This window comes from Panulirus ornatus, chromosome 15, assembly GCF_036320965.1.
Source record: "Panulirus ornatus isolate Po-2019 chromosome 15, ASM3632096v1, whole genome shotgun sequence".
Classification (NCBI taxonomy): Eukaryota; Metazoa; Arthropoda; class Malacostraca; order Decapoda; family Palinuridae; genus Panulirus; species Panulirus ornatus.
Window position 1 is genome coordinate 1613650 of NC_092238.1, and position 16148 is coordinate 1629797.

General features: G+C 42.9%; 2 protein-coding genes across 7 annotated transcripts in view; one reads left to right on the forward strand and one right to left on the reverse strand.

The window, feature by feature from the left end:
* The window catches only part of LOC139753656 (uncharacterized), a 57094-nt gene that overhangs the window by 35376 nt on the left and 5570 nt on the right, over window positions 1–16148 (forward strand). Inside the window, exons 1-3 of one of the 6 annotated variants that reach the window (XM_071670281.1) lie at window positions 11787–11986; window positions 14280–14522; window positions 15550–15937. In XM_071670281.1, coding sequence (XP_071526382.1) covers window positions 14520–14522; window positions 15550–15937 — 391 coding nt within the window. In that variant the 5' untranslated portion in view covers window positions 11787–11986; window positions 14280–14519. Of the gene's footprint in view, window positions 1–11781; window positions 11987–14279; window positions 14523–15549; window positions 15938–16148 lie in introns of those variants that run through there. The other 5 variants (XM_071670282.1, XM_071670279.1, XM_071670280.1 and 2 more) reach the window with 5 other exon arrangements.
* Window positions 1–16148, reverse strand: part of LOC139753653 (uncharacterized) — a 46353-nt gene that overhangs the window by 10414 nt on the left and 19791 nt on the right. The gene's annotated exons all lie outside the window — the stretch shown is intronic.

A 16148-nucleotide genomic window follows, 5' to 3' on the forward strand; every position in this document is an offset into this window, starting at 1 on the left:
ATTATGGCTATGATTCAAGAGCAGGGGCCCCACGAATGTAGAACTCCCTTTCCAAATGTGTATGTAATTACACACATAATAATAAGACCAATTAACATACGAACGTAGAATGCCTTCCTGCCTCTCTCTCTCTCTCTCTCTCTCTCTCTCTCTCTCTCTCTCTCTCTCTCTCTCTCTCTCAGGGGTACGTGTAATCAGGCTGTTACTTAAAACTTTCCAATAAGTCGAACCTCTCAAAGGACGTGTGATATTAACTATTTTGGATCGATCAGCACCTGGTAATTACAGCTGGAACCTTTAAAATGATTCCTAGCTCGGGTGTGCCTCTGTAGGTTTATTACACCAGTTATAAAACCAGTGATGGATATGGACATACATACATTAAGGCAGACATCTGATGATGACATAAACACAGATACGTGCAGGTGGTAACAGGATCTGCCAGCAAGAGGTTCCGCCGCGAGTTAAAAGTCACTTTGGCGAGGCTGCATCATTCTCTACATTTCCCTGCTACAAGAAGTAGCGCGGCCTTGAGATATTAAGTGTATTTATATTATACACCAAAAATTCTTGCAAAGAATCAGAATAGCTAAGCATGCTCAGAAAATCTTAGTAGCAGCTCAACATACGGGTACACACATGGGCTTAGTTGACCACATGTCTGTATCTCCCCTCAAGATGTAACTGATACAAAAGTGCACTCGGGACTTATCGCGTTTCATTTTTCCTCGAGGTCATCACCAAATAATACATCACGTGCGTCATTGAGACCATACTGCAATATATATATATATATATATATATATATATATATATATATATATATATATATATATATATATATATATATATATATATATATTAAGTGTATTTATATTATACACCAAAAATTCTTGCAAAGAATCAGAATAGCTAAGCATGCTCAGAAAATCTTAGTATGTTTGAGGAAAGGAACCTGGATGTCTTGGCTCTGAGTGAAACGAAGCTCAAGGGTAAAGGGGAAGAGTGGTTTGGGAATGTCTGGGGAGTAAAGTCAGGGGTTACTGAGAGGACAAGAGCAAGGGAAGGAGTAGCAATACTCCTGAAACAGGAGTTGTGGGAGTATGTGATAGAATGTAAGAAAGTAAATTCTCGATTAATATGGGTAAAACTGAAAGTTGATGGAGAGAGGTGGGTGATTATTGGTGCATATGCACCTGGGCATGAGAAGAAAGATCATGAGAGGCAAGTGTTTTGGGAGCAGCTGAATGAGTGTGTTAGTGGTTTTGATGCACGAGACCGGGTTATAGTGATGGGTGATTTGAATGCAAAGGTGAGTAATGTGGCAGTTGAGGGAATAACCGGTATACATGGGGTGTTCAGTGTTGTAAATGGAAATGGTGAAGAGCTTGTAGATTTATGTGCTGAAAAAGGACTGATGATTGGGAATACCTGGTTTAAAAAGCGAGATATACATAAGTATACTTATGTAAGTAGGAGAGATGGCCAGAGAGCGTTATTGGATTACGTGTTAATTGACAGGCGTGCGAAAGAGAGACTTTTGGATGTTAATGTGCTGAGAGGTGCAACTGGAGGGATGTCTGATCATTATCTTGTGGAGGCTAAGGTGAAGATTTGTATGGGTTTTCAGAAAAGAAGAGTGAATGTTGGGGTGAAGAGGGTGGTGAGAGTAAGTGAGCTTGGGAAGGAGACCTGTGTGAGGAAGTACCAGGAGAGACTGAGTACAGAATGGAAAAAGGTGAGAACAATGGAAGTAAGGGGAGTGGGGGAGGAATGGGATGTATTTAGGGAATCAGTGATGGATTGCGCAAAAGATGCTTGTGGCATGAGAAGAGTGGGAGGTGGGTTGATTAGAAAGGGTAGTGAGTGGTGGGATGAAGAAGTAAGAGTATTAGTGAAAGAGAAGAGAGAGGCATTTGGACGATTTTTGCAGGGAAAAAATGCAATTGAGTGGGAGATGTATAAAAGAAAGAGACAGGAGGTCAAGAGAAAGGTGCAAGAGGTGAAAAAAGGGCAAATGAGAGTTGGGGTGAGAGAGTATCATTAAATTTTAGGGAGAATAAAAAGATGTTCTGGAAGGAGGTAAATAAAGTGCGTAAGACAAGGGAGCAAATGGGAACTTCAGTGAAGGGCGCAAATGGGGAGGTGATAACAAGTAGTGGTGATGTGAGATGGAGATGGAGTGAGTATTTTGAAGGTTTGTTGAATGTGTTTGATGATAGAGTGGCAGATATAGGGTGTTTTGGTCGAGGTGGTGTGCAAAGTGAGAGGGTTAGGGAAAATGATTTGGTAAACAGAGAAGAGGTAGTGAAAGCTTTGCGGAAGATGAAAGCCGGCAAGGCAGCAGGTTTGGATGGTATTGCAGTGGAATTTATTAAAAAAGGGGGTGACTGTATTGTTGACTGGTTGGTAAGGTTATTTAATGTATGTATGACTCATGGTGAGGTGCCTGAGGATTGGCGGAATGCGTGCATAGTGCCATTGTACAAAGGCAAAGGGGATAAGAGTGAGTGCTCAAATTACAGAGGTATAAGTTTGTTGAGTATTCCTGGTAAATTATATGGGAGGGTATTGATTGAGAGGGTGAAGGCATGTACAGAGCATCAGATTGGGGAAGAGCAGTGTGGTTTCAGAAGTGGTAGAGGATGTGTGGATCAGGTGTTTTCTTTGAAGAATGTATGTGAGAAATACTTAGAAAAGCAAATGGATTTGTATGTAGCATTTATGGATCTGGAGAAGGCATATGATAGAGTTGATAGAGATGCTCTGTGGAAGGTATTAAGAATATATGGTGTGGGAGGCAAGTTGTTAGAAGCAGTGAAAAGTTTTTATCGAGGATGTAAGGCATGTGTACGTGTAGGAAGAGAGGAAAGTGATTGGTTCTCAGTGAATGTAGGTTTGCGGCAGGGGTGTGTGATGTCTCCATGGTTGTTTAATTTGTTTATGGATGGGGTTGTTAGGGAGGTAAATGCAAGAGTTTTGGAAAGAGGGGCAAGTATGAAGTCTGTTGGGGATGAGAGAGCTTGGGAAGTGAGTCAGTTGTTGTTCGCTGATGATACAGCGCTGGTGGCTGATTCATGTGAGAAACTGCAGAAGCTGGTGACTGAGTTTGGTAAAGTGTGTGGAAGAAGAAAGTTAAGAGTAAATGTGAATAAGAGCAAGGTTATTAGGTACAGTAGGGTTGAGGGTCAAGTCAATTGGGAGGTGAGTTTGAATGGAGAAAAACTGGAGGAAGTGAAGTGTTTTAGATATCTGGGAGTGGATCTGGCAGCGGATGGAACCATGGAAGCGGAAGTGGATCATAGGGTGGGGGAGGGGGCGAAAATTCTGGGGGCCTTGAAGAATGTGTGGAAGTCGAGAACATTATCTCGGAAAGCAAAAATGGCTATGTTTGAAGGAATAGTGGTTCCAACAATGTTGTATGGTTGCGAGGCGTGGGCTATGGATAGAGTTGTGCGCAGGAGGATGGATGTGCTGGAAATGAGATGTTTGAGGACAATGTGTGGTGTGAGGTGGTTTGATCGAGTGAGTAACGTAAGGGTAAGAGAGATGTGTGGAAATAAAAAGAGCGTGGTTGAGAGAGCAGAGGAGGGTGTTTTGAAGTGGTTTGGGCACATGGAGAGAATGAGTGAGGAAAGATTGACCAAGAGGATATATGTGTCGGAGGTGGAGGGAACGAGGAGAAGAGGGAGACCAAATTGGAGGTGGAAAGATGGAGTGAAAAAGATTCTGTGTGATCGGGGCCTGAACATGCAGGAGGGTGAAAGGAGGGCAAGGAATAGAGTGAACTGGAGTGATGTGGTATACCGGGGTTGACGTGCTGTCAGTGGATTGAATCAAGGCATGTGGGGCGTCTGGGGTAAACCATGGAAAGCTGTGTAGATATGTATATTTGCGTGTGTGGACGTATGTATATACATGTGTATGGGGGGGGTTGGGCCATTTCTTTCGTCTGTTTCCTTGCGCTACCTCGCAAACGCGGGAGACAGCGACAAAGTATAAAAAAAAAAAAAAAAAAAAAATATCCTCTTTGTCAATCTTTCCTCAATCATTCTTCCCATAGGTCTAAACCATTTCAACACACCCTCTTCTGCTCTCCTAACCACATTCTTTTTATTTCCATACATCTCTCTTACCCTTTAACTACTTATTCGATCAAACCACCCCACACCACATACTGTCCTCAAACATTTCATTTCCAATACATCCAGCCTCCTCCTTACAACCCTGCCGATAGCCCATGCCTCAACCGTATATTGTTAGAACTACTATTCCTTCAAACATACCCATTTTTGCCCTCCGAGATAACATTCTCTCCCTTCACACATTCTACATCGCTCCAAAAACCTTCGCCCCCTCCCCTCACCCTATGACTCATTTCCGCTTCCATAGTTCCATTCGCTGCTAAGTCCACTCACAGATATCTAAAACGCTCACTTTCTCCATTTTTTCTCCATTCAAACTTACATCCCAATTAATTTGTCCCTCAACTCTACTGAACCTAATAACCTTGCTCTTATTCACATTCTCTCAACTTTCTCCTTTTACACACTTTTCCAATCTCATTCACCAACTTATGCAGTTTCGCACCCGAACCAGCCACCAGAGATGTATCATCGGCGACCAACAACTGACTCACTTCCCAAGCCCTCTCATCCCTAAAGGATTGCATACTCACCTCTCTCTCTCTCTCTCTCTCTCTCTCTCCAAAACTCGCATTTACCTCTCTAACCACCCCATCCATAAGCAAATTAAACAACCATGGGGACACCACATACAATCCTCCTGCAAACCGACCTTCACTGGGAACAAATCACTCTCATTTCTTCCTACTGGTACACATGTCTTACATCTTTGGTAAAAACTTTTCACTGCTTCTAGCAGCTTAACTGCCACACCATGCACTCTTAAGAACTACAAAGCATCTCTACCAACCCTATCATATGCCTTCCCAGATCCATAAATGCTACATACAAATCCATCTGTTTTTCTAAGTATTTCTCACACACATTCTTCACAGCAAAGACCTGATCCACACATCATATACCGCTTCTGAAACTATAGTGCTCCTCCTCAGTCTGATGTTCTTTATATGCCTTCACCATCTCAGTCAATACCCGCCCAAATGATTTTCCAGAAATCCTCAACAAACTTATGCCTCTGTAGTTTGAACACTCACCTTTATCCCCCTTTGCCTTTGTACAATGGCACTATGCATGCATTCCACCAATCCTTAGGCACTTCACCATAATCCAATGCATACACTGAATATCCTTACCAACCAATCAACAACACAGTCACCCTCTTTCTTAGTAAATTCCACTGCAATACCATCCAAACCCGCCGCCTTGCCGGATCTCACCTTCCGCAAAGATTTCACTACCTCTTTTGTCTTAACCAAACCATTCTCCCTGACCCTCTCGCTTTGCACACCACCCCGACCAAAACACCCTACATCTGCCACTCTATCATCAAACACATTCAACAAGCCTTCAAAATACTCCATCTCCTTCTCACTTCATCACTACCTGTTATTACTTCCCCCCTTGCCCCCCTTCACCGATGTTCCCATTTGTTCTCTTGTCTTACCTACGTTGTTCATCTTCCAAAACATCTTCTTTTATTCTTCCTTAAGTTTAATGATATTCTCTCACTCCAGCCCTCATTTGCCCTCAACTACATTTTGTTAAAACAAGTGCATAAAACTGCCTGAGCTTTTCGTTCATTTTTTTTTTTTTTCCTGTGGCGGAAGGCCACTGGAAGAGGTCAGGTTACGGGGAAACATTCCACACACCAACACTTGCTCCCAATATCTTCATACCATACAGAAAACTCTCGACGCACAAACAAACAAAATTAGAAATTCGATGATTGTAATCTCGAGATATGCCTCACAAACATGAGCACTGCCAACTTTCCCCACATCAGGACGACCACTGGTATACTACAGCATCTCCCACCCACTAACACCTGGGACATGATCATCATGATCTTGCTGAGGAATAACCCCATCCTTCACTAAGCAGGTAACCACCCACACCAGTAAGGTCTATAGCCGTGGGGCCCAGCCAACCGCTGGACGACACAACCACACCTCACCAGGAGGGAAGATTTAGCACGGTTCCCTTAACGGTGAAATGTGGTAACTGTTCTGGATGGGGTTGTGGAGAGTCAGCAGTAGTGTGGAGGGTATTAGTGTTGTGGGTGATGTATGTGTGGTCGGTCATCGTGGGCTCCGGCTTGCCTCCTGCTTCAACCACTGTTTGTCATGCTCGAGGCTCTCCATATATCCTCGCCCACACACCACACGCACTACACCAATAAGAAAGGGGCTCACGCCGAGAAACGTAATATCAGCCATAAATTTAATCTTGCACACGTATGAGCGTACATTTGTGGATACATACACGACATCCTCATGTATTATGCCTTATGTATGTGACCCGCTCGATAGAGGTACATTGACGACGACACTGCTGCCATTAGTGTCATAAGTGACAACAGCGCTGCCAACTAAGGAGCCATAAAGAAAACAACAACCTCTACAACTGAACCATCGCCAGCCACCATCAACCGAACTAAGACCGCAGATATGCACATCACTTTCACTTCGAACCCTGTCCCACCCCTACTGTTTCACTAGACCCTAGTCCCCTCCAGGGTATTCAGTCCACCAAGCTTTCATCCATATCCCACACCCTACTGTCTCACTAGGCCCCCAGCCCCTTGTAAGCTGTTTTGTCCACTAAGCTTCCGCTTGTCGCTCTGAACGGTACGCTAACCTCGAAAAGAACACATCGGTACCATCAACAAATCCCCCAGGTACAGTCTCTACATCCTTCGATACTCGAGACACTTTGACTCCCTCCGTCTGAATTGTGAAACATCTACGCAACTTTCATCCCTCACATACATACCTATGCCCCCCCCCCCCCCCCTGGTCTTCCTCCCTACCCAACACACACGAGAGAGTGTTGCAAAATATGTAGAAAAGGACATGCAAAATCATCCCTGTTCTCGAGAGTGTTGCAAAATATGTAGAAAAGGACATGCAAAATCATCCCTGTTCTCTCGTATACCAATATATCAAATGGCGCTCAACACACTAGTCTTCATCCATCACGAACTTTCTCCAACTGCATCATCCTCACCTCCTATCACTTCGGCTCCATAACTGCATCGGTCCCATCCCAGCTCGTACAAAGTTATAAAAACAGCCACATTACAAACACTGTGACGGTTCTACATAATCCTTACGTCTCTGTAATGACTGTATGTTCTTTATCTTTTTGTTAGCTAAGACGGCACGGGCAGCTGAGGCCCTAATCAAGGCCATCCCATTAACGCTATAAACATTATATATATATATATATATATATATATATATATATATATATATATATATATATATATATATATCCTAGCCTAAGCCAGGTACCCATTTCACCGACCAACCCCCTAGGGATTTATGAACAGGTGGGTTAACTGTGGACCGACTGCCGTAACCTGGGCGGACCGTGAATGCGTCAGGAACACTAACCGCTACACCTTTCACCATTTTATTACAGGCCCAATGTGATATTGTCCGTATTTTCTCTATATCTTCAGCCCTTGGCAACATCTAATTAATAAACCGTTCATAAAATAATAATAAATATCAATAATAAAGTGCGATGATAAACAGGACCTAGAGGTTGGGTCGCTTATCCCTGACCGCGTCATGAGAGGAGCGCGTCATTATATTGACTTGTCGGGCGTATTGTTGGCTTTAGAGGAGCACTTGTTGCATGAGCCGCCAGGTGGGGTACGCTGATGTGGAAGTACACTTCGTGAGTTCTATCCAACCACAAGGCTCCATTCGAAACTCAACGAGACGTTAACTATATGTACCAGTTGAAGGAAACAAGTGCAGGTGGTAAAGGTGTGTTCTACTGAACATGGCACTTAAAGGACTATCATATTCGCTTTTCAGTTACTGCTTTCCAGCGTTCAGGTCGCCCACAGAAAACCAATAGGGTGAAACGAAAGATGTCGAGAAAAAGTAATGAGTGGAGACCAGATGGTGTTGCAAACTTAATTTAAAGTTTTAAAACCAAGCCTTTTTTTTTGTTATGTGAAGGATGTTTACCGCTGAGAGACCTCCAGCTGGACAGACCTATGTGATAGTATTATTATCAACCCTAGAACCCCTCTTCTGGGCCTTCCTGAGTACTTTTTTGCGTATATATATATATATATATATATATATATATATATATATATATATATATATATATATTTTTTTTTTTTTTTTCTTTTAAACTATTCGCCATTTCCCGCGTTAGCGAGGTAGCATTAAGAACAGAGGACTGGGCCTTTGAGGGAATACCCTCACCTGGCCCAATTCTCTGTTCCTTCTTTTGGAAAATTAAAAAAAAAAAAAAACGAGAGGGGAGGATTTCCAGCCCCCCGCTCCCTCCCCTTTTAGTCGCCTTCTACGACACGCAGGGAATACGTGGGAAGTATTCTTAATCCCCTATCCCCAGGGATAATATATATATATATATATATATATATATATATATATATATATATATATATATATATATATATATTCGCCATTTCCTGAGTTAGCGAGGTAGCGTTAAGAGCAGAGGACTGAGCCTTAGAGGGAATATCCTCACTTGGCTCCCTTCTCTGTTCCTTCTTTTGGAAAATTGAAAACTGGAGGAGAGGATTTCCAGCCCCCCGCTCCCTCCCTTTTTAGTCGCCTTCTACGACACGCAGGAAAAACATGGGAAGTATTCTTTCTCCCCTATCCCCAGGGATAATATATATATATATATATATATATATATATATATATATATATATATATATATATATATATATATATATATTCTACTTATTATACTCTGTCGCTGTCTCCCGGGTTAGCGAGGTAGCGCAAGGAAACACGAAAGAATGGCCCAACCCACCCACATACACATGCATTTACATACACGTCCACACACGCACATATACATACTTATACACCTCAACGTATACATATATATATATATATATATATATATATATATATATATATATATATATATATATATATGTACATAATTCATACCGTCTGCCCTTATTCATTCCCGTCGCCACCCCGCCACACATGAAATGACAACCCCCTCCCCCCGCATGTGCGCGAGGTAGCACTAGGAAAGACAACAAAGGCCACATTCGTTCACACTCAGTCTCTAGCTGTCATGTATAATGCACCGAAACCACAGCTCCCTTTCCACATCCAGGCCCCACAGAACTTTCCATGGTTTACCCCAGACGCTTCACATGCCCGGGTTCAATCCATTGACAGCACGTATACCCCGGTTCCACATCGTTCCAATTCACTCTATTCCTTGCACGCCTTTCATCCTCCTCCTGCATGTTCAGGCCCCGATCACTCAAAATCTTTTTCACTCCATCTTTCCACCTCTAATTTGGTCTCCCTCTTCTCCTCGTTCCCTCCACCTCTGACACATATATCCTCTTTGTCAATCTTCCCTCACTCATTCTCTCCATGTGACCAAACCATTTCAAAACACCCTCTTCTGCTCTCTCAACCACACTCTTTCCATTACCACACATCTCTCTTGCCCTTTCATTACTTACTCGATCAAACCACCTCACACCACATATTGTCCTCAAACATCTCATTTCCAGCACATCCACCCTCCTCCGCACAACTCTATCTATAGCCCACGCCTCGCAACCATATAACATTGTTGGAACCACTATTCCTTCAAACATACCCCTTCTTGCTTTCCAAGATAACGTTCTCGACTTCCACATTTTTCAACGCTCCCAGAACTTTCGCCCCCTCCCCCACCCTATGATTCACTTCCGCTTCCATGGTTCCATCCGCTGCCATATCCATTCCCAGATATCTAAAACACTCAAGTAGCGAGTGTACATGAGATACAGGTAAAACCACAAGCAAACTGAAAATGAGGTGTCAAGCGCTTTCGTTTATTACATTGTCAAGACAAGATTTTTTTTTTCAAATTTGATCGCCGTTTCCCACGTCTGCAAATTAACACCAGGAACAGAAGAAAGGCCACATCCATTTATATATGATAGAGTTGATAGAGATGCTCTGTGGAAGGTATTAAGAATATATGGTGTGGGAAGCAAGTTGTTAGAAGCAGTGAAAAGTTTTTATCGAGGATGTAAGGCATGTGTACGTGTAGGAAGAGAGGAAAGTGATTGGTTCTCAGTGTATGTAGGTTTGCGGCAGGGGTGTGTGATGTCTCCATGGTTGTTTAATTTGTTTATGGATGGGGTTGTTAGGGAGGTGAATGCAAGAGTTTTGGAAAGAGGGGCAAGTATGAAGTCTGTTGGGGATGAGAGAGCTTGGGAAGTGAGTCAGTTGTTGTTCGCTGATGATACAGCGCTGGTGGCTGATTCATGTGAGAAACTGCAGAAGCTGGTGACTGCGTTTGGTAAAGTGTGTGAAAGAAGAAAGTTAAGAGTAAATGTGAATAAGAGCAAGGTTATTAGGTACAGTAGGGTTGAGGGTCAAGTCAATTGGGAGGTGAGTTTGAATGGAGAAAAACTGGAGGAAGTGAAGTGTTTTAGATATCTGGGAGTGGATCTGGCAGCGGATGGAACCATGGAAGCGGAAGTGGATCATAGGGTGGGGGAGGGGGCGAAAATTCTGGGGGCCTTGAAGAATGTGTGGAAGTCGAGAACATTATCTCGGAAAGCAAAAATGGGTATGTTTGAAGGAATAGTGGTTCCAACAATGTTGTATGGTTGCGAGACGTGGGCTATGGATAGAGTTGTGCGCAGGAGGATGGATGTGCTGGAAATGAGATGTTTGAGGACAATATGTGGTGTGAGGTGGTTTGATCGAGTAAGTAACGTAAGGGTAAGAGAGATGTGTGGAAATAAAAAGAGCGTGGTTGAGAGAGCAGAAGAGGGTGTTTTGAAATGGTTCGGGCACATGGAGAGAATGAGTGAGGAAAGATTGACCAAGAGAATATATGTGTCGGAGGTGGAGGGAACGAGGAGAAGAGGGAGACCAAATTGGAGGTGGAAAGATGGAGTGAAAAAGATTTTGTGTGATCGGGGCCTGAACATGCAGGAGGGTGAAAGGAGGGCAAGGAATAGAGTGAATTGGAGCAATGTGGTATACCGGGGTTGACGTGCTGTCAGTGGATTGAATCAAGGCATGTGAAGCGTCTGGGGTAAACCATGGAAGGCTGTGTAGGTATGTATATTTGCGTGTGTGGACGTATGTATATACATGTGTATGGGGGTGGGTTGGGCCATTTCTTTCGTCTGTTTCCTTGCGCTACCTCGCAAACGCGGGAGACAGCGACAAAGCAAAAAAAAAAAAAAAAAAAAATATATATATATATATATATATATATATATATATATATATATATATATATATATATATATATATATATATATATATATATATATATATATATATATATATATCTGTAATAGATTGTTAAACACCAGTGCATATTCAACACTCACTTGCTGGGTTTTTTTTTTTTTCTTCACCACATAGTGTGAAGGTAGGGAGACAGCGTGGGTGTGGAGCTGACCATAAGAGGTGGGGCAGGGCAGGGTGGGAGACAGCGTGGGTGTAGAGCTGACCATAAGAGGTGGGGCAGGGCAGGGTGGGAGACAGCGTGGGTGTAGAGCTGGCCATAAGAGGTGGGGCAGGGCAGGGTGGGAGACAGCGTGGGTGTAGAGCTGACCATAAGAGGTGGGGCAGGGCAGGGTGGGAGACAGCGTGGGTGTAGAGCTGACCATCAGAGGTGGGGCAGGGCAGGGTGGGAGACAGCGTGGGTGTGGAGCTGGCCATAAGAGGCGGCGGTGGCACAGGGACACGCCACTCACGCCGGCGGCGTGGTAGGGTCGGTACGCTCCGCTGGTCTACCCTTCGGCCGCCCGCCTGACCTCACTCACGCCCATTAGCCCCAGCCACGCCTACATCCTGGTACCACACCAACCTCTTTTGGATTTCCAAAGTACAATTTGGCGGAGGTCGAGTTGAAATAATAAAGCAGTGTGTTGCCATACCACCATGATGTACACCCAGTGTAGTGTGGTACCATACCACCATAATGTACACACTGCAGTGTGGTACCATACCACCATGATGTACACCCAGTGGTGTGGTACCATACCACCATGATGTACAACCAGTGTAATGTGGTACCATACCCTATGATGTACACCCAGTGCAGTGTGGTACCATACCATCATGATGTACACACTGTGTAATGTGGTACCATACCAACATGATGTACACCCGGTGTAGTGTGGTACCATACCACCATGATGTGCACCCAGTGTAGTGTGTTGCCATACCAAGATGATGTAAACCCAGTGCTACAGGTTATAGGGGGAGAGGTAACAGTGCTGCAGGTTATGGTGGTACATGTTACAATGGTATAGGTTATGATGATGCACGTTACAGTGGTTTGTGAAGGCATGGAATACAGTGGTACAGGTTATGGAGGTACAAACCACAGTGATACATGTTGTGATGGTACATGATACAGTGGTAGAGGTTATGTTGTGTGCAGGTTACGGTGATAAAAGTTGTGTTGGTATAGGTTACAGTGGTACAGGTTACAGAGGTACAAGCTATGGTGGTACAGGTTATGGTGGTAAAAGTTATGGTGCTATAAGTTACCATGGTACATGATATGGTGGTATAGGTTACGGTGGTACAAGTTATGGTGATACAGGTTATGGAGGTACAATTTAAGATGGTACAGATTACAGCAAAACGTGAGGAAAGAAAGCCATGTCCTGCTCAGGACATTGCTTTCACTCTCACCCTCCTCAAATGTATTAATGTTATATTGCAACACAGCAGTGTTCCATCAGACTAACACCACCAATGTCTGTCCATCTGTTAGTCAGACCACCAGCACCAGTGTCTGTCTGTTCCATAAGACCAGACTTCCCAGCTCTCCCTTCTCCTACCAACCTATATCAATTGTTTCTTCAACATCCAAACTCTGAAAAACTGATCCATAACACTTTCAAAACATTGCTTTAAGCCCCCCCCCCAAAAAAAAAAAAAATCACTACAACCACACTACACACAGACCTCACACAATATATCCTAGATGGCTTCAACCAACTACACACCCTCCCACATGGTATAATACTAGAATACTAAATAATACCAGACTTGGACATGAAAAAGAATCCCTTAGTATCCTGAACATGAAAAAGAATCCCTTATTATCCTCTACAAACAATTCATTCACTCCATCCTAAATTATGCCTCACCTACTTGCTCATCCACCCATTCAAATACTAATGTTACTAAAGCTGAAAACCACACCAAATAATCACTGGATGTCTAGCAATCACAAACACCCAGCATCTACACAATGAAACAAAGATCCCCCAGTACACACCCACCTCAACATGACATTCAATTCTTTGCAAGAACACTAGCCCCTTCCCATGGAAATCACTACATAAGTAACCACCAACCCTAGGTACAAAGAAAAAGCTTAGCATGACCTCATAATTCAGCAGTCTCTATTCGCAGATCCTCCACTCCAAAACAAACACAATACTGACATAGTATATAAGCACTAGAATGATCCAGCAATTATTTAACCACCTTCCCAACTCAGTATACAGTGTCTTTCTGTCTGTTCCACAAGACCAACACCAATGGTATCCATCTGTTCCATCAGACCAGCATCATCGTTGTCAGTTTGTCTGTTTGTACCATCACATCAACATCAGCAGTATTTCTGTTTGTAATACCATATCAACATCATTCTGTACCAGCATATCAACATCAATGTACTGTCGGTACGAGCACATCATCAACATACTATCTCTACAAACACACAAACATCACCATACTGTCTGAACCAGCACACCAACATCAAAAATGCTGTCTGTGCCAGACACCAACATCAGCATACCATCTGTACCAGGACACCAACATCAACATGGTGTCTCTACCAGCATGCTAACATCAACATATTGTCTGTACCACAACACCAAAATCAACATGTCTATACCATCACACCACTACAACTCTTGGTTTATCCTTTAACTTCTCATTCTGTAAGTTTTCAATCAATCACACATTCATACAACACTATGCCAACAACAACAACAAAATTTTATACCATAATTTACAGACGCAAAGCCTTACAAATGTAAAGCACTAAATAATTCAACATGAGAAACTGAGGATACATTAAAAGTTGCGTAAAACTAATTTACTAATTTGTATAACCCAACAGAGTTGTGTTTCCCTAGGGGTGTGTACAGGTGTCAAGAGCAAAGACCATAAACGGGTCACTTGGTCAGCCTCACCACACCACACACCACTCTTACCCACCACAACCATAGTCCACCACATTTACCTGAGGTCAACTACTGAATACAACAGGTGAAGAACAGTGAGGGTGTCACCTTAGGAACTACAGCCAAATTCTGCTGCTGTAGCACCAGGACAACACCACCATCCACATTACCAAACCATGGTAGGTTATCACCCATTAAACTCTCTCTCTCTCTCTCTCTCTCTCTCTCTCTCTCTCTCTCTCTCTCTCTCTCTAACCCAAGTATGGGAGTATGGAGGAGAACTGACCACAATGGCATTAGCTTTAAATGTTTCCTCTGCAAAATCAACATAATGGATCCTCAAGTCACCTAAGTGGTTTAAATTTAGATCTGGTACATATAAGAGCCTTTCTGAGATTTAGGCCGAAAAAACATCTTTCACGTGCATGGAATTGAATCTTAAGTAGTTACAGTACAAGTGAATGCCTCTGAGGCATGGTGGTTAGCTTTACTGACCATGAGTCAGCATAGGCCTGCAGGGGTTCAAAATCAGGTCATGAGGTCAGCAAGCGGCATGACCCAAACCTGGTCCCAATATCACAGTCTCAATACAGCATCAAAATGTGATACAGATATTGGAATGAGCCATTAACACTAGCACCCTCCATGTATGGAGGTGTTGGGAATAATGGCAGGATTAGCGTTGTCCATACAGTGAGCTAGTGAAGGACCCTAACCATCACCAGCGCTGTCTATATTTGATATAGCTGTGTGAACATGTCATCAACAGCAGCAAACCTTGAGACCGTACTGTCAAATCCTCAATCCTCCACATTTTCCACATATACACCTCTATTTTGTCTATGTTCTGTTGAAAAAAATATATATTCAGCCCTTCCATGTGACGAAGAAGCTTCAGTACATAAAAGGTAGTAGGCTATACTCTATGTATTTTCCAAAGTTTGGCTATTCTGTTGGTATTACATGCTGATCTTAGCACAGCAGCACTTTATGTGAAAAAGTGCAAGTGTCCTTCCTATACAGAAAGGGACAGCCAGTGGTGTTTAGAATCTCCAAAGATACTTATGGTTTGGTTTCCAGGCTCTTCCACTAAAGCCTAAGAAACTGTTTTTTCATATCCATGAATGAAAACAAAATTCCAGGAATCTGGAACATAAATTCAAAATTGTTACTTCATCTGCTTTTCTCTTCTCTATTATTCTTAAGGTGCAAGGCACAGTATGGATGGCAGTCACCTGCATGGTGTTTATTCTTGGCTCCATATGGGAACCCATTATTGCTATTGAGTTGGAAGATGCTAAAACAACATGGATATCATTCCTACTAACAGACCAAGACATAAAAGCTAATAAAATCAAAAACACCAAAAACAGCCAGAAAATGTTCCAAGACACAAATATTCATGAAATGATAACTGATGTCCCTGCCTATCAAGATCAAAAGCTGGGACGTCTAAAGCGTGTATTCCTTAGCCGTGGATGGGGACCTGGTGGTTATGAAGCACCACCACCCCCCCAAAGGTTTGTGCGTCGCCCACCAGTACGTCAGTCACCACAGATAAAGACCAAGGAAAGATCTTTTCCAAAAGCGACAGGTAAGATTCATCAAATTCCACATTTGTTTTTGAAATGAAGATAAGTGAACAACAATTTGAAAAAATCTGTTAGCTTTATATATTCTTGCATCAAAATAGTCTTGCTCGTTCAGAATGAACTATTTCAATCACTTGATGCGATATGACATGCAGATTTTAACCAATACACTATGCTCCTCGTGAACCTGTCTATGCATATTCTAATATCAAA